This window comes from Procambarus clarkii, chromosome 21 (assembly GCF_040958095.1).
Source record: "Procambarus clarkii isolate CNS0578487 chromosome 21, FALCON_Pclarkii_2.0, whole genome shotgun sequence".
Taxonomy (NCBI): domain Eukaryota; kingdom Metazoa; phylum Arthropoda; class Malacostraca; order Decapoda; family Cambaridae; genus Procambarus; species Procambarus clarkii.
Window position 1 is genome coordinate 27327843 of NC_091170.1, and position 23193 is coordinate 27351035.

A 23193-nucleotide genomic window follows, 5' to 3' on the forward strand; every position below is an offset into this window, starting at 1 on the left:
GAGAGAGAGAGAGAGAGAGAGAGAGAGAGAGAGAGAGAGAGAGAGAGAGAGAGAGAGAGAGAGAGAGAGAGAGAGAGAGAGAGAGAGAGAGAGTAGAGAGTGAAGAATGTTGAGAAGAGAATGAGAGTAGAGAGGTGAGAAAGAGAGAGTAGTGAGAACACTTTACCAGAAATATTAAGCTGGTTGTAAAAATATATATATATGGGTTATATATATATATATATATATATATATATATATATATATATATATATATATATATAAATATATATATATATATATATATATATTATATATATATATATATATATATATATATATATATATATAAATAGTATAATAAAATCAAATAATCAGCAGAGAAAGTAGGAATACCGTCACCTGAATACTTGACATTATTAAGGAATTACTGTCACAAAGAGACGGCTTGTTGACAAGCATTTTATATCCTGTTGAAATCAGATCCCTGGTACAAGAGCTGTGTGATCAAAGTGATTTTGATTGAAGCTAGCAACTGACTCTGCTGATGCAAAATGTTGAAGTTCTACAAATGAATGTAATTTCATATATTTAATTTATTTTAATTATCTTGCAAATTTTGTGCACCCTTTCGATTTTCTGTTTTAAATTAAATTATTTATTGTGTCTCCAGGTCTTTATAATGTAGAGATTAATGTCGGTAATTAGAAAACATTGTTTGCATATATTGCAGTGTGTGAGATGTCGAGCTGGAGTTCTGCGTCACTCGCCGTCTACACGTCATAATTATGATGCCTAGTGTTAGCATATTTATATTGTTAATTTTGTCTTGAAGAAATTTATAATGCATTTAAAATTCTGTAAATTAAATCAATTATATATGAGCAATTAGTTTATGAATTAAAGTTTAAGAATTTGAGTAAGTGTAAACAATAATACATTTGCGAATAACGAATTTAAATTCAAGTTCTGAATTTAAATTATTATTAGTGTTAATATAATTATAAATCATAATAATAATTATAGTATAACAAAATTCCAAAATTACTAACACAGGTAACTCTTTAAAAGGTTCTGTTTAACAAGCTTGCCTTTTATAGAGGAGGCGGCTATTACTGCCAGGGGAGACCCGGGAGTTACAGGCACTCTGAGTGCAGTACCAGGAACATATATCTTCCTGATTGATTGATAAAGATTAAGCTACCCAAGAGGTAGCACGGGCATGAATAGCCCGTAATATATCTTCCTCGTGTGGGTTGATTTGTATATTATTTTGACTTCTAATAGAAACATGTAGAGATGTTGTTATGTTATCTAAATATATCAGTTTCATAAATTTAATCGGTCTCTCCAAAACTGAATTATTTGATTTGTCCTTAATAAAGTTTTTTCGTATTAAATGAAAATATAAAATCATATTCGTTAGTAAACGATGATATAAAAGTTGAAGAATTCTCACATAAACCCAGGTAACATTGAGTTAGGTAAACGCTAGTTAGGGTAAGTTAGACAAAGAAAACACTGGTTAAGATAATTTAGATAAAAAAATCACTGGTTAAGATAAGTTAGATAAAGAAAACGATGGTTAAGTTAGGGAACGTTTGGATATATAAATAGTAACTAGAATAAGTGAAGCTATTCAGAGAATGCAAGGTTTGGTTAGGTCATGTCAAGTAAATTAAAGTTTCCTCAGAGTAATATAAGTTCGGTCAAGATTGGTTGAATCCTGTAGTGACGATAAGTCTGGAGAGGCCACAGGCCTCTAGCACTACTGAGAGTACGAGAACCCTCTAAATACAACCTGTAAGATCGTTTAATACTCTCTACAGTGTCCTTTAATCCAGGCTAACGTGACGGCCCGGTGTAAGCTGGCAGGATGACTGGACAATGGCTGTCATGATGTTGAATGCCTTCCCTGCGCTGAACTGATTATGCTGTTTGGTGTGCAAAATATGCATAAACATATGTAGATGTATATTTTGTATACATATGTGTGAAATTGTGTAAGCATGTGTTTATGTTGATATGTCAGAAGAGGAAGGCTTTCTAGCCACATTTGCCAGTGCAAGTGTCCAAGTCATTTCTTGCATACTGTTGCTCTGTCTCCTTCAAGCATAAACTTATTAATTTATCTCTAACCTTTACACTACTCAGGAACCATCTCCATCACTCTCACTCTCTTTCTACTGATTCCCCAGTCTCTATCTACTTATCTATCCATTTACTATATGTTATGACCTTTCTTTTTTTGTTACTAATCCCACCATCTTTCTGTCCACGTACCTGATCTCTCCGTTTCTCTACCTATCTTTTCCCCCTCCTCCTCTTATCGGGGATGACACCTTAGTATCTCCTCCACAAGTTGGACTTTGACTCTCTTCTGCTCTCCCTGTATCATCTTATTTATATTTTTTTTCAATATTATTAAATAAAAAAATTCGCCCTTAAAGTAATGGGGCGTATATCGTTCATGTCAGCCATGACATCCTTCATGTCAACCAAGCTTCCTACAGGTCAGCCAAGCATTCTACAACACAGCATCATTCATCTCGGGTCTGATCTGAATTTTAACATAAATTTGTTGGTAAAATCTATCAATATTCTCCCTTCTTCGCCTGATCAAGATAGAAGATGTTTCTCCATACACCACGAAGCGTTCCGGACACCCCCGGCCTCCTGATCACAGCATCCCTCTTGTTTGTTATCCACGCGTCCATCCCTTTATTAACGATTCTTTTTACACCTTTTAGCATCTCTCTTCTCTATCTCCCTTTATCACTCTTCTTTCTCTCCTTTCATCTCTCTACCAACATCTCTCTCTCTCTCCCCCTCTCCCTCTCTCTCTCTCCCTCTCTCTCTCTCTCTCCTCTCTCTCTCTCTCTCTCTCTCTCTCTCTCTCTCTCTCTCTCTCTCTCCCTCTCTCTCGTCTCTCTGCAGCAAAACTATTAATCTTCCCGTTCTTTACATCGCCGTCGTCTATTGGCTGGGCGTCCACCTTATTCCCACACACCTTGGCACCCTCCTCTCTCTCGCACCTTCACTCTCCCAGCTCCCTGATGGCGATATTTGTGCTTTTTTGTTCGTCCTCTCTCTCTCTCTCTCTCTCTCTCTCTCTCTCTCTCTCTCTCTCTCTCTCTCTCTCTCTCTCTCTCTCTCTCTCTCTCTCTCTCCCTCTCCCATACGTCATACGTTTCTAATGACCTTATTGCTGACTACTAAATATGTCGATGTTGAGATCCTGGACTCATCTAAGGGTTACCATCACCATCTATACTCATCTCAGGGTTATCATCACCACTTGTACTCAGGTGGTGATGATATCTTGTTAAGATTCGCGTATTTGTCGCTCTTATATTTTAACTCCTGTACCATCACTCTCGCTCCTCCCGTCTTCCCGAAGTTATCACATTCAATTTGCCTCTCTTTTCCTTTGTCCTTTTCGTCAAGAGAGGTTGTGGCGCCATCACTGCTTATTGCCACCCCCATCCTCACACCTCTCTCACGCTCGCCTCCTCAGAACGGGTTTACTGGCTTTTCCTCCCACACTATCGCACTATCTTCCCGCTGCACACCACCTTCTGGCGCCAGGGAAATATTTATCCCTCCCCGCTTGCCTCATACAGCTGGAGACTGGGAAACAGAGCGAGAAATGGAAGGGAACTGAACGAGCAGAAAGAAAAGTGTGGGAGAATGGAGAGAAAAAGAGTTAAACGAGGGAAAAAGTGCGGGCAAGAGATGATACAAAGACAAAGTGTGAGGTGAGAGAAAATAGAAAGTGTGTGATAAAGAGGGGGTAAAGTAGCACCAGAGAGAGACAAGAAACATGGAAGATACAAGACAATTGAACAGAAGTAAGGAATATAAAGGTTCAAGAGAATAACAAAGGCAATTTAATACAACGAAGATACACTTGTATTACGCGCGACCTCGGACACAATTCCGTCAATAAGTCACTACTGATATACTGCGACGGGCAGGAGCCTGTTTGATGCATCTCTGTTTATCTCACTTCAATGTAAATCATACGTGATGTGTATGGATGGGCGTGTCAATGTGTGTGTGTGTGTGTGTGTGTGTGTGTGTGTGTGTGTGTGTGTGTGTGTGTGTGTGTGTGTGTGTGTGTGTGTGTGTGTGTGTGTGTGTGTACTCACTTAATTGTACTCACCTAATTGTGCTTGCGGGGGTTGAGCTCTAGCTCTTTGGTCCCGCCTCTCAACCGTCAATCAACTGGTGTAGAGATTCCTGAGCCTACTGGGCTCTATCATATCTACATTTGAAACTGTGTATGGAGTCAGCCTCCACCACATCACTTCCTAGTGCATTCCATTTACTAACTACTCTGACACTGAAGTTCTTTCTAATGTCTCTGTGGCTCATTTGGGTACTCAGCTTCCACCTGTGTCCCCTTGCTCGCGTCCCTCCAGTGTTGAATAGTTCATCCTTGTTTACCTGGTCGATTCCCCTGAGAATTTTGTAGGTTGTGATCATGTCCCCCCTTACTCTTCTGTCTTCCAGTGTCGTAAGGTGCATTTCCCGCAGCCTTTCCTCATAACTCATGCCTCTTAGTTCTGGTACTAGTCTAGTAGCATACCTTTGGACTTTTCCCAGCTTCGTCTTGTGCTTGACAAGGTACGGGCTCCATGCTGGGGCCGCATACTCCAGGATTGGTCTTACATATGTTGTGTACAAGATTCTGAATGATTCCTTACACAGGTTCCTGAACGCCGTTCTGATGTTAGCCAGCCTCGCATATGCCGCAGACGTTATTCTCTTTATGTGGGCTTCAGGAGACAGGTTTGGTGTGATATCAACTCCTAGATCTTTCTCTCTGTCTGTTTCATTAAGTACTTCATCTCCTATTCTGTATCCTGTGTCTGGCATGTGTGTGTGTGTGTGTGTGTGTGTGTGTGTGTGTGTGTGTGTATGTGTGTATTCACCTAGTTGTGCTTATGGGGGTTGAGCTCTGCTCTTTCGGCCCGCCTCTCAACTGTCAATCAACTGTTTTTAACTACTACTACTTTTTCACATCACACACACACACACATCCCAGGAAGCAGCCCGTGACAGCTGACTAACTCCGAGGTACCTATTTACTGCTAGGTAACAGGGGCATAGGATGAAAGAAACTCTGCCCAATGTGTCTTGCCGGCGCCCAGGATCGAACCCGGGACCACAGGATCTCATGTACAGCGTGCTGTCCGCTCGGCCGGCTGGTGTGTGTGTGTGTATACTCACCTAATTTTGCTTGCGAGGATTGAGCTCTGCCTCTTTGGTCCCGCCTCTCAACCGTCAATCAACAGGTGTACAGATTTGTCAACCACTCTGACACTAAAAAAGTTCTTTCTAATATCTCTGTGGCTCATTTGGGCACTCAGTTTCCACCTGTGTTCCCTAGTGCGTGTGCCCCTTGTGTTAAATAGCCTGTCTTTATCTACCCTGTCGATTCCCTTGAGAATGTGTGTGTGTGTGTGTGTGTGTGTGTGCCGGGGTAGCCCTTGTGTGAACGACTCCCGCACCACCGTCCTTCACTGAAGCGATGCTGCTTAAGATGGGCTTTATCTCCGGGCAATCAAGAGTGATGAAGCATAACGCAATGTAACTGCGAGGAAACAGGTAGAACATCAAGTGCTGTACGACTCATAAAATACCAGACTTCTCCTGACGACCCAAGCATAAGGCCCTAACAGTTGCCTGGGCGGTGATGGATCGCTGCCCCTCTGCAGCCACTCCTGCTGCAGCGTCCTCGACCACGACTCGGCGATCCGGTGTCAAGGTCATCTTCGGTAAAATAAACAATACCTACATAGTCTACCATTGTGCAATAAAACATTTAACGGAAAATAATTCCAATTACTTGGGCAGGATAAATAGCGAACACCTTACCACAAGAACAAGATATAAAACATTAGAAGTTAGCGATAAACTCACAGATTTTGGAATAATAAAGTCAGAAGACCTGACGTTTACAGATCACTACAAAGCAAAAAATATCAACAGTCAGGGAAATCATAGGGTGGAAAATGAGAACGTTTAAAACAAAGAACTCCGATGATGATACTCTTCAAAGCACTTGTACTTTCCTATGGAATATTGTTCGGTTCTCGCATATTCTTTCATGGTAGGCGATATTACAGAGCTGGATATTAACAATTTAACAAGAAAGTAAAAATCTAGCATTAATCTCTATATTGGCGTGTATTTATTTGTAATCGCTTTAATTTCTTCATTTAGAGATCTGTCTCTGTGATCATAATATCTAAGAGTGGCATTGGTTCGAAATTTGAATGACGTTGATTCGACGTGAAATTAACGTTGCTCTTGGATATTGTGCCCATTGGGTAGCAAGAGACCCAGTGGACAAATACTCCCATTTTGACGAAAGGCGACATAAACCTCAGTCTAGATAATCTCCTAAAACTTGGTTCCTGCACCACACCAGTCGCTGTCATCTTCCTGTGTATATCTACACAGCTATAAACGGAGACGTCTGTCCGAGGCTGGAAGCTAGATGCTTGGTGCTAACCCTACTCAATTCTTTTCTGTAATTGGAAAAGGGTACATGCCCAACATGGTCGGATCAGAGTTCAAACGATTTCAGCATGGCACAGTGCCATACAAACCTCCTGGGAGCTCTAAGACTAGCATAACCTAGACAATTTAATTAGCAAAATATTACAGACTAGTAAAATATCTAATACTGATCTTCGCAAAATTATCAAAATAATTCTACTTTTCGAACGTTGGCTTAATGGTCAAATATATGTTCAGGAAATCATATATGTTCTTAGTGTCGCGATCCAAAAATGAAATGCTTGCTATATCTGGTGCACGCACCCCAACTCCGAAGAGATGGATGAGGACTTCGAACAGTGATTCCTATATGTGTGTGTGTTTTCTGTAAACTGTAACACAAAGTAACAGTCAAGCGCATCAGTATGGCGACCCATGGGGGAAATGCCCGCTGCATCCTCGGTTCCTGCCCGGCGTCGGAGGAGTTTGAAGAAATCTACAGCCTTTAGGAAAAAAGCTTCCCTTTATTTCCCCTATATATATATATATATATATATATATATATATATATATATATATATATATATATATATATATATATATATATATATATACACACACTTGTAAGTATGCATGCATGAGGCAGTGTATGCATACAAGTGCACTGGACAAAAGCACTATATGGTACAAGAATTTATGGCAAGGTTTTGATGGAAAAATGGACAAAAATAATTTCGAACTATGAATACGAAATGAGGCTTGAAACAGAGCAGGAGGGTTTGACACACTGGTAGAGCACAGAGAGGACACAGAACAGCCAGAAACTGTCAACAGTTTTGTTCAAAACATTACGGAAAAAGAGAGGGAGAGGGAGAGGAAGAGGTAGAGAGAGAGAGAGAGAGAGAGAGAGAGGTAGAGAAATATAGGGGGAGGAGAGGGAGAGAAAAAGAGAGAGAGAGAGAGAGAGAGAGAGAGAGAGAGAGAGAGAGAGAGAGAGAGAGAGAGAGAGAGAGAGAGAGAGAGAGAGAGAGAGAGAGAAAAAAGGGACGAGAAGTAAGCTTAGGTGGAAACATGCATAGCGGCAACTAGCCACATTTGTAATACAATAATTTAAGGAGTTGCGTGAAGGTCAAACAGATCCAGACAATATTGCTTAAGTACGTTCAAGTATATTATTGCGTATGAAGGCATATGATGGTGGTACATTTTGCCGAATAACGGCGTTGATCGGCATATCATAGTAAATTATTATGGCATAGAGAACACTAAGTTCATTATGACGTTGACCTCAATGGCGTCTCGAGCCGTATTGCGGGGCATGAAGGAACAAGTGTATTATTTTGCATTAGGACGCATCTTGGTACATTTAGACGGGCTTGGGCGTGTTTACGAGTGTCAGAGTGTAGCGTATTGTGAAGTATGACGCTCTCTCGTGGATTATTGAAGATTATTGAAGTGATAAGTCGATTATTGGTTTTTTTTACTGTGAATTAGTACGGTACAATGGGGCTAAGAGTGTAGTGGTGGTGATGATTACGCAGCACTGTGGCAAATGTTTATGTAATGTGATCTTTTGAGGAACATAGTGGCTACTGCGAAGTCCTGTGGCTCGTTACATAGTACTTTTGGTTATTGTTTTGTAGTCTTGTTAGTGGCATAGTCCTGTGGTTTGTTTTGATAGTTTGTAGCTAACTGGAGAGTTCAGTGACTTACTGTGTTGAGGTTTATGGTTTATCTGGAGGTGTAGCATACATCACATATTATTTCGAGTGCAGCATAAGAGTATTACCTGGGTTGCTGCATACTGGAGTTCAGCATCCTTTAGTATATATTTCAGTTCTGTCACCCCTAATCCTTTCCAGACAATGCAAATTAATCTTTCTTAATTGCTCATCATTTGAGAGACTTCTCGCTAATTCCTTGGATTAATTTTGTCATTCTTCACTGTCCATGTTCTACTGAATTGATATCTATAGTACTATAGTTCAGTGGCCAAAATTGAGCTGAATAACCTGAATGAGGCCTAACAAGGGTAAGATAACACTGACAAATAATACTGGATGTCTTATTGATTGGTTGTGGTGTCGGACTTAAAGTCTAACACCCGAAAAGGCTAATAAGACCACAACAGTTAATTTCTGACCAACTAAAAGTATACTGTAGACTTGAGTATAGTCCAGGACTATAGTAAACTCTCAGTGTATATACTCCGAGAAGTTGGGTATATCTTTCGGCCTATATAGCCTTTCCCTTATTGCTAACTCTCCGACAAACAGTTTCCAGTATCCTACTTGATTTATTCCGTACACTTATGCATAGATTTTTTTTAGGTTAAGTAATATTAATCATAACTCCCAGATCTCTTTCAAATTCAGGTTGGGCAGTTTCAAAGTTTTCCACCAGACGTCTAGACATGGTGAGATAGCATGTTATTTGCTGTCTTCTCTTCTGGACAATATACGTATTAACAAAATATTGAAATTAGAAAAAGTAAAATATATCCGATATATACCAACTAGCGATTTCAGTTTAATTGCAACGAAAACGACCGGGTTGTCGTTAAGGCAGTTCACTGTTGACGTAACGAACTGTTTGCCAGTATCGGGCTAAAAATATTGTCCAATAATCATCGAAGCTCAATAGAGCTTGAAATAATTTGCCGGATTTTTAATTTCTTCTGATTTCAGAGACGAGTTTATTTTAAGACAGGGAGTTCGTGAAGATTAAAATATAAATACTGGATATAAAAATATGAACATAACAAATTTAAACCTAGAAAATATGTATCTATAAAAATTAATGTCTGTCTGTCCAAGATTGGAGGTCAGAGCCCTTGAGGCTTGCCTCAAAAAACTTTCCACTGTGATAGCTGTCGGGTACGAGCCCAACATAGCCGGGGTCGACAATTTCAAACGAGTACAATGTGGAACGATGTCATAGGGAACTGGCTAACATAAGAACAGCATTAACAAATTGTATAAGAAATCCTTCAGAGTCTTGTATGCCACATATTTCGGCCCAATCCAGTAATGTGCGGCTTCAGCCTGGAGTTCATATCTAGTCAAAAACAGGGCGAAGTTGAAGGTGTAAAGGTATGCCACCAGACTAGTCCCAGAACTACGAGGTATGACTTACAAGAAATGGCTACTCGATTTAAACCTCACGTAGCTGGAAGATAGAAGAGTTAGACGAGACATAATTACCACATATACGATTATCAAGGGAATGAGTGGGTTGATAGAGGCATGCTATTTAGAAGGTGGCACATGCACCAAAGAACACCGGTGGAAACTGAGAACCTAGTTGAGATACAGATATATTATAAAGAACTGTTTAGTGTCAGAGTAGTTAACAATTGGAAAGTATTAGGAAGTGGCGAAGGCTGACTCCATACGCAGTTTCAAATATAGATATGATAAAGCCGAGTAGGTTCAGGAATCTGTGCACTAGTTGATTTACCGTAGAGAGAGTGGACCAAAGAGCCGAAGCCCAAACCCTGCAAGCACAATAAGATAAATGCAAGTAGATGAGCACAAACTAGTGAATAAATTTAATGAGTTAGAGGAGGCACTTAAGACTAACCCCATGCAGAGAATCAAAATGTAAAGTGAAGGAAATCCAATATTCGAACATCAGTACATTATATGAGAACCGGCTGAAAACCCAAGAGCCAACGCCCAACGCTCGGACCAGTAGGTACAATTAAGTGAATATAGGCACACAGACAACACAGCCAATTGCAATAACTGTAAATCCTGAACTATACTCCATCAAGCGCGACACATGGAGCCGAATAATAAAATAACTTATGAGGGAGAGGTCCTGGGACCACCTCATGAACAGAGGATCGTAACGAAGGAAGCAAACTAAACTATCAAGAATAAGCCAACGTATTATAGGTTATATTTCTGGAACATTGAAGAGATATTACAAAGAGGGAAACTGTGTGTGTGTGTGTGTGTGTGTGTGTGTGTGTGTGTGTGTGTGTGTGTGTGTGTGTGTGTGTGTGTGTGTGTGTGTGTGTGTGTGTGTGTGTACTCACTTAATTGTACTTGCGGGGGTTGAGCTTTGACTCTTTGGTCATTGGTGTGTGTGTGTGTGTGAGAGTGCGGGCGTGCGTGTGACCTCAGACATCGTTATGTATTGTGCCAGGGTTAGTTAGACGATGTGGAGCCTCTGAGCAATAAATATAATAGCAGCAGATGCTGGAAGCTGCTTGGTGCCACCAGAACGTACCAGTATATACAGGAATTTCAAGCTTAAACGAGAAAGTAGAGAAGTTAGGACAACTTATGCACCAAGGTACAGCCCCTGCAAGGGAGAAGTGACTAATGGGCAGCAGAAAGTTATGTGGAACTAAATAAAGAGGCACGAGTGTATTGGGAGCGAGAGAACAGAACGACCACTCCCACACCTTTGTCAGCCACCTCTTTCCCGTAATAGAACGTCGCATTTTGACGTATACTCTACGTAATGCCAAAAATTGCCGTACTAGAAAATGGTAGCGGCTCGCGAAAGTGACATAATGTTCCGTTTTTTGGTTTGGGTCCTCTGGTAGGTTAGGATAAGGGCACTTTAGTGCGACAGTTTCTTGACGTTAGGAAACCTTAAGAGGACCGGCTGCATCAATACCATTTTCTTCACGGATCCTCCTCCAACAGTACGTCAGTTGCCCGACACACGAGTTAAATCCCAAGGAAACATTTCTTCTCACAATATTTCATATGTAGAGTGCTTCGTTACTGACGCCTTTTATTCCAGTAAGTGGTAATGGATGTTCCTTGTTCCCGAGATCAACGTCGTCAAGGACCTAGCACCACACCCAAGGTCCCACCTCACACTCCACACAGGGACCCACCTCACACTCCACACATGGTCCCCACCTCACACTCCACACAGGGACCCACCTCACACTCCACACAGGGACCCACTTCACACTCCACACAGGGACCCACCTCACACTCCACACAGGGACCCACTTCACACTCCACACAGGGACCCACCACCCCATTCCACCCCCAGAGACCCACCTTATGGGTTCGAGGTGGTGAAACAGGAGGTCTTTTTATATTGGCAACATATATCACTAGAAAGTTTTAAGCTTCGCGTCCCTTAGTTTTTGTTAATACATAACCGCTTCAGGTGAGGCTGGCTTGACCCAACCCACATGTGTACACATACTACAGAGTAGTCTGGGGTCCGGGTATGATAGTGGATTCAGTTCAGCAAGGGCCCGGGTGTAAGAGGGAATTCTGGACTCAGTTCAGCATGGGTCCGGGTATGAGAGTGGGCACTGCCCTGCTACTTGCACCTCCAGCACTCAGAGCAGCACAACAACATGGACTGAGAGCGCTAAAGCCAGCTGATCTCTGATGACATCACCAATATAACTCTCTGAGAAGTCACAACTCTTCTCCCCAGGGAAAGCCGAGGAAAACTGGAGAAAGCCGAATAAAAGTTAAAACTTTCACGGAAGGCTCTTTCCCCTGGCAACTTTTCTTGCATTTTTGAGTTGCAAACAATTGCTCGGTGGCATAACTTTTATCAGTATTGCGTTCATTGGTGTGTTGAATGTTGGTGTGCTGAGTGTTGGTGTGTTGAATGTTGGTGTGTTGAGTGTTGGTGTGTTGGTGTGTTGAGTGTTGATGTGTTGAATGTTAGTGTGTTGAGTGTTAGTGTGTTGAATGTTGGTGTGTTGAGCGTTGGTGTGCTGAGTGTTGGTCTGTTGAGTGTTGGTGTGTTGGGTGTTGCTGTGTTGAGTGTTTTTGTATAAAGCAGTGATTTTTTCTTGTTACTGCTTAATGAGTGATGTACTCTAAGAGTAACAATGTCTCGGTCGAGTGCAACAAACAGAGAACAGGACAAGGGTCCTACGTGACATCTGTGATCCAAAAGAAGTCATTCCGCACTGTCATGGCCTGAGCATCCTTCTTCATCTGGGAGACCGCGGATGTGAGAGCAGCATCACCTCACGCCAGCATCCACCATCCCACCTTCACAGCGCCTCTCCCTCCCAGCATTATTGGTTTTCAATGTGTATCCTGGAGTTCTACCTCGATATTGGCCTTGCTGGCTCATCTTAGTTTCCCTTCCTCTCCCTGTCTCCAACTTCTTCCAATCCCCATTTCCAGCTTCCTCCCCTCTCAATCTCTCACGTTCTCCTCATCTACAATTTCTCCCAATCTCTCACTTTCTCCCCATCTCCAATAGCCTTCCCTTGCCTTTGTTTCATGAATTTCTTACATCATCTAAACCAGCTTGGTCACACCCAACTGCCCGGGCGGGTCTCATCTGGGGGGTGATACGTGGTCTTCACACCACCATCACTACCACTTACTAAATCCCCACCCACTACCTGGATAACTACCACCAGCAGCACCATCACTACCCACTACCATGACTCCTACCATCAGGACCAACAACAACTAACTTGACCCAATCACCATGATCACACTACTTATGAAAAGGCATTTGATAGTGTTCTTCGTAAACTGTTGGTGTACAAGACGAAGAAAGAAACTGTTACAACTATTAAGACATATAAGTGGGTAAAGGCGTACTGGAAGAACAGGAAACAGTCCCAGAGAGGTGTGGTCCTTGAGGAAAGTGTCAAGTGGGGTCCCTCAGGGCTCGGTGCAAGGACAACTACTGTTCCTAACATACATGAATGTTAGAAGGAAGAGAGTTCGTATATGTAAACAAAATTTCGGATCACGTAAAGTTAGTGAGGAATAAGAAGATCGAGAAGATCTGCAGAAAATATCATGAAACACTGACAATCTCCAAGAATGGCAGACAAGAGCGGCTGCTAGAATGTATTTTCAACAAATATAAAGTAATGAAAATGAGAATGGGAGAAATGAGACGAAGAATTGTTATACACCATAAGAAAGAAGGCAACTATAGGAATCGGAAAGAGAAAGCAATTTGAGAATGGTTATAGTTCCAATATAAACAAAGTAACATCGGCATCATATGAGGATTCTTTCAAGACAATATATACAGCATGTTAAAGACCACTGCTGGACCTTATAAATCACAGAAGAAAAAATGAAAAGGTGTAGAGGTTTGCAACAACATTACTGTCAGAACTGAGACGGTCAAGTTATAAGGATTTGCTAACGAAATTAAATCACACAACCTTATACAATACCTAATGAACATGATTACAACATTCAAGATATCGTGGGGAATGGGCAGGGTCCAATTATAATGCAACATTTACAACAAAGATAGTATAGGCGGGGAATGAGGAGCGAAACCTCACTACCTCGTAGTCACTGATAGTCATGTACGTTTTTGGTTTTGATTTATATGTTCTACCACAGACGTGGCCACACATTTACAATACTAACCAGCATTGATAAGTATACAACACCTTCCCCCCCCCCCGGACACCTTCCCCCCACCCCCCGGACACCTTCCCCCCACCCCCCAACTCTTCGTCAACCCCCCCTACGCCCATCCGTGCATCTGGGCGCCTCTGGAGCATAATACCGGTCCATTACCCAGGCAAGATGGCGCCTTACGGAGGACACGTGTATGAAGATGGATAGTGTGATTCCTTGACTTCTAGACGGAAGCTGGGAGGAAGCCGCGCTCTCTGGAAGAGGTGGAAGGGAAAGTGTGGGAGAGGAGTAGGATGTGAGGGAGAGAGGTACATGTTAATATAGAAAAGTGTAGTAGGCGAGGCAAGTCTCATTTACACTCGAGCGCTTTCATTCATGTATCTGACTGTTCTCTATAGTTTATATATATATATATATATATATATATATATATATATATATATATATATATATATATATATATATTATTTAGATCATTACCAAGATCATTATCTAGGTAATTATCTAGGTCATTATCTAGATCATTAGCGAGATCAATATTTAAAGTATTACCTGAAGCATTACCTAGATCCTTACCATAGATTATCATCTCGAGCAGTAGTTAGAGTATAACCCAAAACATTACGGAGAACATTTCCAATTCACAACATGTTAGGAGAGAAATTCTGTACCGTGTGAGACCCATCGTTACCTTAGTAAAATATTTCATGTTGTTCAGTGCGATGGCCAGAGTTGTACAATGTGGCCCTCGTGACGTATCTCTGGCTCAAGGTAAAGTTGAGAGTAACTTTAGTGTTCTTACCGCTAACACACTACTGCTGGCACTGTTGCTGGCACTGCTGCTGGCACTGTTGCTGGCACTACTGCTAGCACTACTGCTGGCACTACTGCTGGCACTGCTGCTGGCATTACTGCTGGCACTGCTGCTGGCACTGCTGCTGGCACTACTGCAGGCACTGTTGCTGGCACTACTGCTGGCACTACTGCTGGCACTGCTGCTGGCACTGCTGCTGGCACTACTGCTGGCACTGTTGCTGGCACTACTGCTGGCACTGCTGCTGGCACTGCTGCTGGCACTACTGCAGGCACTGTTGCTGGCACTACTGCTGGCACTGCTGCTGGCACTACTGCTGGCACTGCTGCTGGCACTACTGCTGGCACTGCTGCGGGCACTACTGCTGGCACTGCTGCTGGCACTACTGCTGGCACTGCTGCTGGCACTGCTGCGGGCACTACTCAGTTTACATATAACGAAGTCCAGGAGGGAGGAGCAGGAGGTGATGAAGGACGAGGGTCATCATCAGGAAGGAGGAGTATGACCTAACCAGAAAAAGTTGTGAAACTGGTGAATGATAAGAACAACTGGATCATATCAGACGTGATGAATGTTGATGTCAGGTCGAAAGTTAATGTATAGAAATGGAGTTTGTTGATGTATGTGAGAGACCACAGCTTGCGGTGAATGTGCAGAAAATGAAAGTAACATCATATATCATTTATATATTTATTATTGTATCTCTCTCTCTCTCTCTCTCTCTCTCTCTCTCTCTCTCTCTCTCTCTCTCTCTCTCTCTGCCGAGGTTATAAATTCAACTCCTAAGAGCTCGTCTTCAGGACCAGGCCGCGGCCCTCAGGCAATAGCTACTGGATGTTATTTGTGGAGGATTAGAAGGAGGAGATGGAGGAGGAGCAGGAGGAGTGGAAGATGAGGAGGAGGAGAAGAAACCGTGAGAAAGGGGATATTGGAAGTGAGAGAGTAGAATGAAACAAGGAGTGTTATTGAAATTGAATGGTACCAAAGAAAAGAGAAGGCAGGTGGAAAAAGATTATACAAATAGATGTATTATATACAATGAAAACAAAATAAAAACAGAAAAAATATACAAAGGGACAGTGATACTGAGACACAGACATAAATAGAAAGACAGACAAAAATCTTCTGCTCCATAGACGCACCTGTCCTTACCTGCCTCTCTCGCTGTGCTCCGTCAAGACAAATTAATAAGGTAATTGAATGATCCACTTACAACCTCTGGTGATCATAAGAGGTTGTCGAAGGTAATTACACCTGGTCTCAGTGTCACCTCAGCTCCACTCTATCAATATTTCTTGCAAACATTCTCCCTATTTCTGTTGTCGTCAGCAGGAGGTTTCATCCCCAAAACTGGCTCAGTAATTAATTTTAATTTTATCTTTGAACATATATTTGTATTATTGTGTTATATAGAGGAAAGAATGTTTGTGTTGTGTGTCTAAAGGTGGAAGCTAGAGGCATGGGGCTAGCCTCATCCAAATTTGAAGGGGTAATGGTCTGGGGTACGGGACGGACGTAGGCTGGGCGAGGAAAGCCTAAGTTTAATGTTTTAAGAAATATAAGACTGAAACCATACCACCAAGTGCGATTTTCATGAAAACTATTAACTCAGTTAATTTGGTAGGTGATGAAAATAGTTGAAAAGATAGTTAGTGATGAGAAGTCACTTCTCGGAGTCTTCAGCTTGGCCAAATTGACATGCTCAGAGAGAGAGAGAGAGAGAGAGAGAGAGAGAGAGAGAGAGAGAGAGAGAGAGAGAGAGAGAGAGAGAGAGAGAGAGAGAGAGAGAGAGAGAGAGAAAGAGACGGGTAAAGTCAGAAAAGGACTAACATACTCTACCTCTAGTACGTAGGGACTAACATAGTCTGCACCTAAAGCTTCAACATGTGTCTTGGACACGTTTGGGATGCAACAGGTTGACAAGTAGACATGGGTAAGCGGAGAGGAAGTGAGGTGGGAGACGCCGACTGGCTCAACAACCCTCATCTTGCATGCAACATAAGATGCAGGAAGTTGCGACATTTCAGTGGTACTGGGAGCAACATATCTATCTCGATGTCTCTAGATGAATCGTTATTTTACTGTATTTTACAACGTACGTTACCCTGGGGTACACTACCCTGGGATATATTACCGTAGGGTACACCACTCTTGGGTACACTACCCTTGGGTACACTACCCTAGGGTACACTATCCTGGGGTTCACCACTTTTGGGTACGCTACCTTTGGGTACATTACCCTGGAATACACAACACTTAGGTATCGGGAATATTTTTCTCACTCTACCTAATTTTTATCTCCTCATTCTCTTTCTCCCACTCTCCCTCACATTATCACTTCTAAACACTCTCATTATCTCCCTCCTGAACCCCCTTTAACCCCTCATCCCTCCAGTCGTCCACCCCCTCCCCCCTCTACCTGACCCCAGCACCCCTCCCTCACCACCCATAGGGGGGGGGGGGCTCTGGGACTAGTCCTCAGCTAATTGGATAACTTGCCATAAGGGACGACCGTGGATTTCCTTCGCTTACATCACTAAGAGAAGCTACTGGATGAGTTGTAAGGTGGGCGGGGGTTCTGCACTCTAAAGGTAAGGGGGGAGTAATGATGGAGGGTGAGGGGGGGCAATGGAAGGTGGAGGGTGAGGGGACAGGGAAGGTTGAGGGTGAGGGGACAGGGAAGGTGGAGGGTGAGATGCATGGAAGTGGAGAACATAAATTTGTTTATGAAAGGGATGCGCCTCCAGTATTTGCGCTACAGTTTCATCGTGGTCTTGTTTACCAGTTGGTGTGGGCGAGGTGAGAGGTGAGGCGAGGTGAAAGGTGAGGCCGGAGTTTACGTGTGGTACTTGAGGGGGGAGGCGTGGGGACCTAAATGTGCGATGATGGATGCCGAAGGATGAGGATTGACGTGGAAGCGCTTAGTTTGAGGATTGAGAGTTTAGGGGTGAGTAGTGAGGGGTGAGCGTTGAAGAGTGGTTCAATCCTCCCACCTAAGATTCCACCTTATCTAAATTTATGGAGCATTGTTATATGGAGATAGTTCCACTCCCTCACTCTCCCATCACACAAATTAAACACGCAATAATTTCCTTTGAACCCATTTAACATTAACACTAGCAGTCAACAATTATATTGCATGTTTAATTATGATAATGTTTAATTACATAGTCAAATATACTATGAAGGTATTCGTTCAAAATGACAGAGCCTCATTAGCGGGAATTGTTGATTACCGAGAAAGTAAATAACTTGATTAAGAGATTTAGATGAAAATAGGTAATTATTATCTCTTAAACTACTGAAATTAATTATTTTCATTAATCAATAAAAACGGCAAAAAGAGCCGTTTAATATATTTCTTTTGAGGGTGAGAGAGCTACAGATATCTGCTCGTGTTGGCTTCAGGGACTCACAAGTTGTTGAAGCCACGACCTCATTGTACAAACTATGAAGTGTACCATGTAACGTTTTATGTGCCATGTAATGTTGTATATACCATGTAACTATGTATACCATATAACGGTGAGTGAACCGTATAACGTTTTTGTCTACCATTTTGTGTATTATACTACATATATCGTATATCGTGTTATATATATTTTATATATATATATATATATATATATATATATATATATATATATATATATATATATATATATATATATATATATATATATATATATATATATATTATTAAATATGACCGAAAAAGTAAGATTAATAATTCTAACACGAATTTTCTCGATCTTTCGTACATTTCTTTTCACTGTTGGTGGTAATTCAAAAATCAATTCTCCAAAATTCATTTTTATTTTCTACCTCTTTTCTACCTCTACCAAAAATCAATTTTGGAGAATTGATTTTTGAATTTCCACCAACAGTGAAAAGAAATGTACGAAAGAACGAGAAAATTCGTGTTAGAATTATTAATCTTACTTTTTCGGTCATATTTAATAATATATATATATATATATATATATATATATATATATATATATATATATATATATATATATATATATATATATATATATATATTACATGAATTTGTAACAAAGCAGATTGTAAATTCCCGAAATTGGAACATTAGTAGTGAACAGATTTGAATGTAATTAGAACACATTCGTAATTGGTAAGAAATGAGAGAAATTATAGTTTTGTAAGCAAGTAAAGTTTGGCCACGTTTGACTCCTGGTGACGATGACTATAGCATGTGAAATGATTCTAAGATGTGACGGGACTCTAATAATAGAAAATAAGATCATTTACTTAATTTATGTAATCATGACATATTATATTAATCAATTAAATTATTTTTATAAATGGATTCAATTATATTTAACATATATACATTCAATAATTTTACATGAACTAATCCAGTTAATTGGATAGTTTAAGTCTCCTGAACGAACAGAAAATGCACTGGAACCAAATATGTCTTTATGCTATTATGGTTAGTTAGTCTGAGGTTAAAGTATTTGCCAGCTAGTTCCAAATGAAATTAATCACAAGTTTTAAAAGTAAGTTTTGCAACCATTACCGGTACCAGGGTTACTGGTGGTGCTAGTTGTTACCCTCACCACTGTCACGTTGGTGGTGTTGGTGGTGCTAGTGGTGGCCTCACCACTGTCACGTTGGTGATGGTGTTGGTGGTGCTAGTGGTGGCCTCACCACTAACATTTTTTGAAAACCCATGCTACAACCTCCTGTACTAATGCCCTCCCATCCTCCCTCCTTCATCTTCCCGTTGCAAATCTAATCACTCAGGCCACCCCAGCATTACCCATTCTAGCGGCTCCTGACCTAATCTAGTGCCTCCTGCTGCAGGTACTGAGGGAAGAGGACCAACCAGGAACACTTTCCCCTCCCAATTACCTGCCCTTTCTCTGTTACATTCCTTTGTTTTCTCAGTTTTGTGTTGCTTAATTCCACATCGCCTTATTCTTTTACTGATTACTGATGGAGAGATATAGAGAGATAGAGATAGAGAGAGAGAGAGAGAGAGAGAGAGAGAGAGAGAGAGAGAGAGAGAGAGAGAGAGAGAGAGAGAGAGAAGAGAGAGAGAGAGAGAGAGAGAGAGAGAGAGAGAGAGAGAGAGAGAGAGAGAGAGAGAGAGAGAGAGAGAGAGAGAGAGAGAGAGAGAGAGAAAGAGAGAGAGAGAGAGAGAGAGAGAGAGAGAGAGAGAGAGAGAGAGAGAGAGAGAGAGAGAGAGAGAGAGAGAGAGAGAGAGAGAGAGAGAGACAGAGAGAGAGAGAGAGAAAGAGAGAGAGAGAGAGAGAGAGAGAGAGAGAGAGAGAGAGAGAGAGAGAGAGAGAGAGAGAGAGAGAGAGACAGAGAGAGAGAGAGAGAGAGAGAGAGAGAAAGAGAGAGAGAGAGAGACAGACAGACAGACAAAGTTAAATAAATAAACAAAGTTACATCGCAGGATATATCCCTCCAGAACCAGGATTTATTTTTTTACGTCTCCAATGAGGATTTAGAATGCAGGTGGACAGAAAGTCATTAGACCAGCAGGAGAGCGAGAGACAAATGAATGCAAATTTTGCTCAGACCTGGACCATTACTCATGCGACGGCGATTATTATGTAATGTATCACGATCCCAGAAACATCATAGAGAGAGAGAGAGAGAGAGAGAGAGAGAGAGAGAGAGAGAGAGAGAGAGAGAGAGAGAGAGAGAGAGAGAGAGAGAGAGAGAGAGAGAGAGAGAAAGGGAAAGGGAAAAGCCATGAGCTGTGAGCCGTGCAGGAAAGTATGATAATATATAGTGTATATTTATGCATGGATGTTGTTTCAGCACAAAATATAGCGGTTATCCTGGCGTAATCCGGACAATTCCCGGAGTATTACTAGGGGGAGAAAAGTGTTGCTGAGGGATTGCATTGATTGCGGACCAGATCGTCAGACTGAGCGGAGAGCACGGCGGGCAACATGGCACAAATCAAATACTGGCAGAAGTGAGACAGCAAAGCAATGAAATGACACGGAAGGTATAGAAGAAAGAGGAGATAGAGTAACATATAAGGGGTGAAAATATATCGAGCCACGGATAAAAGGGGATGATAAAACAAAGAAAACGACAAATGGGTGCTAGAGGAAAGGAAATAGGTAAAAATTACTATAAAACAGGAAACAGTTAAAGAAAGTAATGAAGGAAAGAAAACAGATAGAGGTGGTGATAAGATATAGGAAACAAGGGTGGGTGGAGATGAAAGTAGGAGGCAGAAGCAGCGAAGGCAGCAGGACACAGATGGAGGTTGAGAGAGGGATGAGTCTTGAAGACATGTCATGGCTCAGGGGGACGCACCGTTCACAGTCAACGGACGATGGCTGTCCAATAGACTCAACTATGCAAATGATAACAGCCGTCGTTACGAATGTTCATTTTCTAGTCGCTAAAACAATGTTTATGTTAGTGAAATTGATGCGTTATTTTGAGTGAGTGAGTGAGAGACACTCACTCTTTCTCAGAGAGAGAGAGAGAGAGAGAGAGAGAGAGAGAGAGAGAGACAGTATTATTGCATTCACATACTAAGTGTTTAGTCAGTCCGTCCCATAACAACTCCTCTGAGCGGGCCATCATTCCTTATTCATTTAACCTACTCAGCCAAAGGAAAAAGAAGAAACCTTTTGACGTAACCCAGCCTGAATGTTTACCAAAGTGTTCTGCAAGTCTTTTTGGGAGGAAAACGGAAAGGCATTGAGGGAGGAGAACGCGAGGTGGTAGACTTTTAGGTTACTGTAACAATGTTAGTGGTTATTATGGAGCTAAGCTAAGCTTTGGCGAAGCTTAGGTTAGTTATCGTATGGTTGCTGCAATGTGAAATAATTTAAAAAATGTTCAAACCCATTTTGTGTTATTCATCATTCATTTACAGGTGTTTGAACTGTTAAGTGCTCACGTTCCGGTTCCAACCTTCACCCAAAATGAATCCCATAATTTTGCGTATTCTGGGTAAAACGACCGCCGAAACTACTCCATTCTTGCATAGGCAACATTTCTCTGAAAGTCATATGTTGTCTTTTTTATAGAGTAGTTTTCTTGATGCAAGGAGTTGCAGCGCAGCAAAGTGGGAATTATTTTCTCAAAGCCTTTGGAAAAGTCTGTGAGCAAGACTCCAAATAATTGTGAATACTCCTTTATAGATCTAATTTGCAAGTTTTAAAGTGTTATAAACCAATTAGCATGTCTGTGGTGATTACCTTTTATCAAACTTAGAACTTTCTAGCACGACGTCCAACGCTATCCTGAGGGAGAGGTCTGAGGAAGGAAATGCAGAGAACCGGACCTCAACAAACTGGATGGGAGGAGAAACATGGGGTAAGATGATAATGACATTCAAGATTCTCTGGCGAATTATCAATGGAGATGAAGCGGCAATGGTCATTAATGAGGAACTGCTGAACGATGTGACAAATAGAAACTAGGGACACAAATGAGTCATCAAGATGCTAAATAGAACGCTTTTAGCACAAAAATTTTACGTAAATATAATGGGTTTAAAAACAGTATCTGAAGAGACACTAATAGAGTTTTAAATGGAATTATGATCAGAAAAGTAGCCAATAGAGTTGTTGCATTAAACAGCTATTAGATTGTAAGTACAATTACCCGAGGACACACAATAAAATTATTTATAGTTTTATGACGCCAATTCCAACTTGCTCATGTTGGGTATGTTCCCAACAGCAATAACTTGTAAAAATTGGGTAAAGCTAGCCCCAAGCTTCTGGCCTCCAGCCTTGTGCACTCCAACAAACACATTCTCTCTTATAATTATAGATTACTAGCAGGGTAACCGGCGGTACCCGGGTCTGTCTGCCCCTTCCCCACCCATCGTTCAAGCACCTTCTTTTCCTCCTCTTCTCTCCCACTGTCTCTTTCCTCTTATCCTTCTCTTCTCTTCCCTCTCATCTCCCCCATTTTCCTCTTCTGTCTTCCCCTTCACCCCAACTCCCTTCTCTTCTCTTCCTTCAACCTCAAACAGACATTTCCATTTATATATAAGAAGGGGTATCCGGCTTCACCCGGGTATTTCCCTCCCTCTTTCTACCCTTACCCCATTCTAATTTTCCCTTTACGCCACTACCCCCACCTTCTAACCCCCCCTTTTCTCTCCTGTTTCCTTCCTGTTCCCTTTCTCAGAAAATTTATTATTTTTGAAGCACTGAAACATCTATTATTGGTCTCTCGGAAAATATGTTATTACAATCACTAAAGTCTTTACGAGAATCATATCATATATTTCACTCTTGACTCCACGAAAGGCGCCTTGAAGTGTCTATTAATGTTAATATTTCTTAAAGGATTTAACGTATGCCTACCCCGACTAGCCGATATCTGTCCCATACTCCAGACCAATCCACCTGCAACTTTAGGCGAGTCTAATCCCAAGAATGTGGCCATCATCTTTGAAAAGACAGATAAACAGACAGACATTCTCTCATATAGTATATATGCTATTTCTAAAAATATTTTGTTAAAGGAAAGATTCAGATTATCAGACGACCGTGAGCAGGGTGAGATTAGTCTCAA

General features: G+C 41.5%; 1 protein-coding gene across 1 annotated transcript; it reads left to right on the top strand.

Annotated features, from left to right (window-relative positions):
* Nucleotides 1–14006: 14006 nt before the first annotated feature.
* LOC138367221 (period circadian protein-like) lies at nucleotides 14007–15162 on the top strand. The gene is made up of 2 exons (XM_069328626.1): nucleotides 14007–14044; nucleotides 14709–15162. The coding sequence occupies exons 1-2, from the start codon at nucleotides 14007–14009 to the stop codon at nucleotides 15160–15162; spliced, it is 492 nt and encodes a 163-aa protein (XP_069184727.1).
* The last annotated feature ends 8031 nt before the right edge of the window (nucleotides 15163–23193 follow it).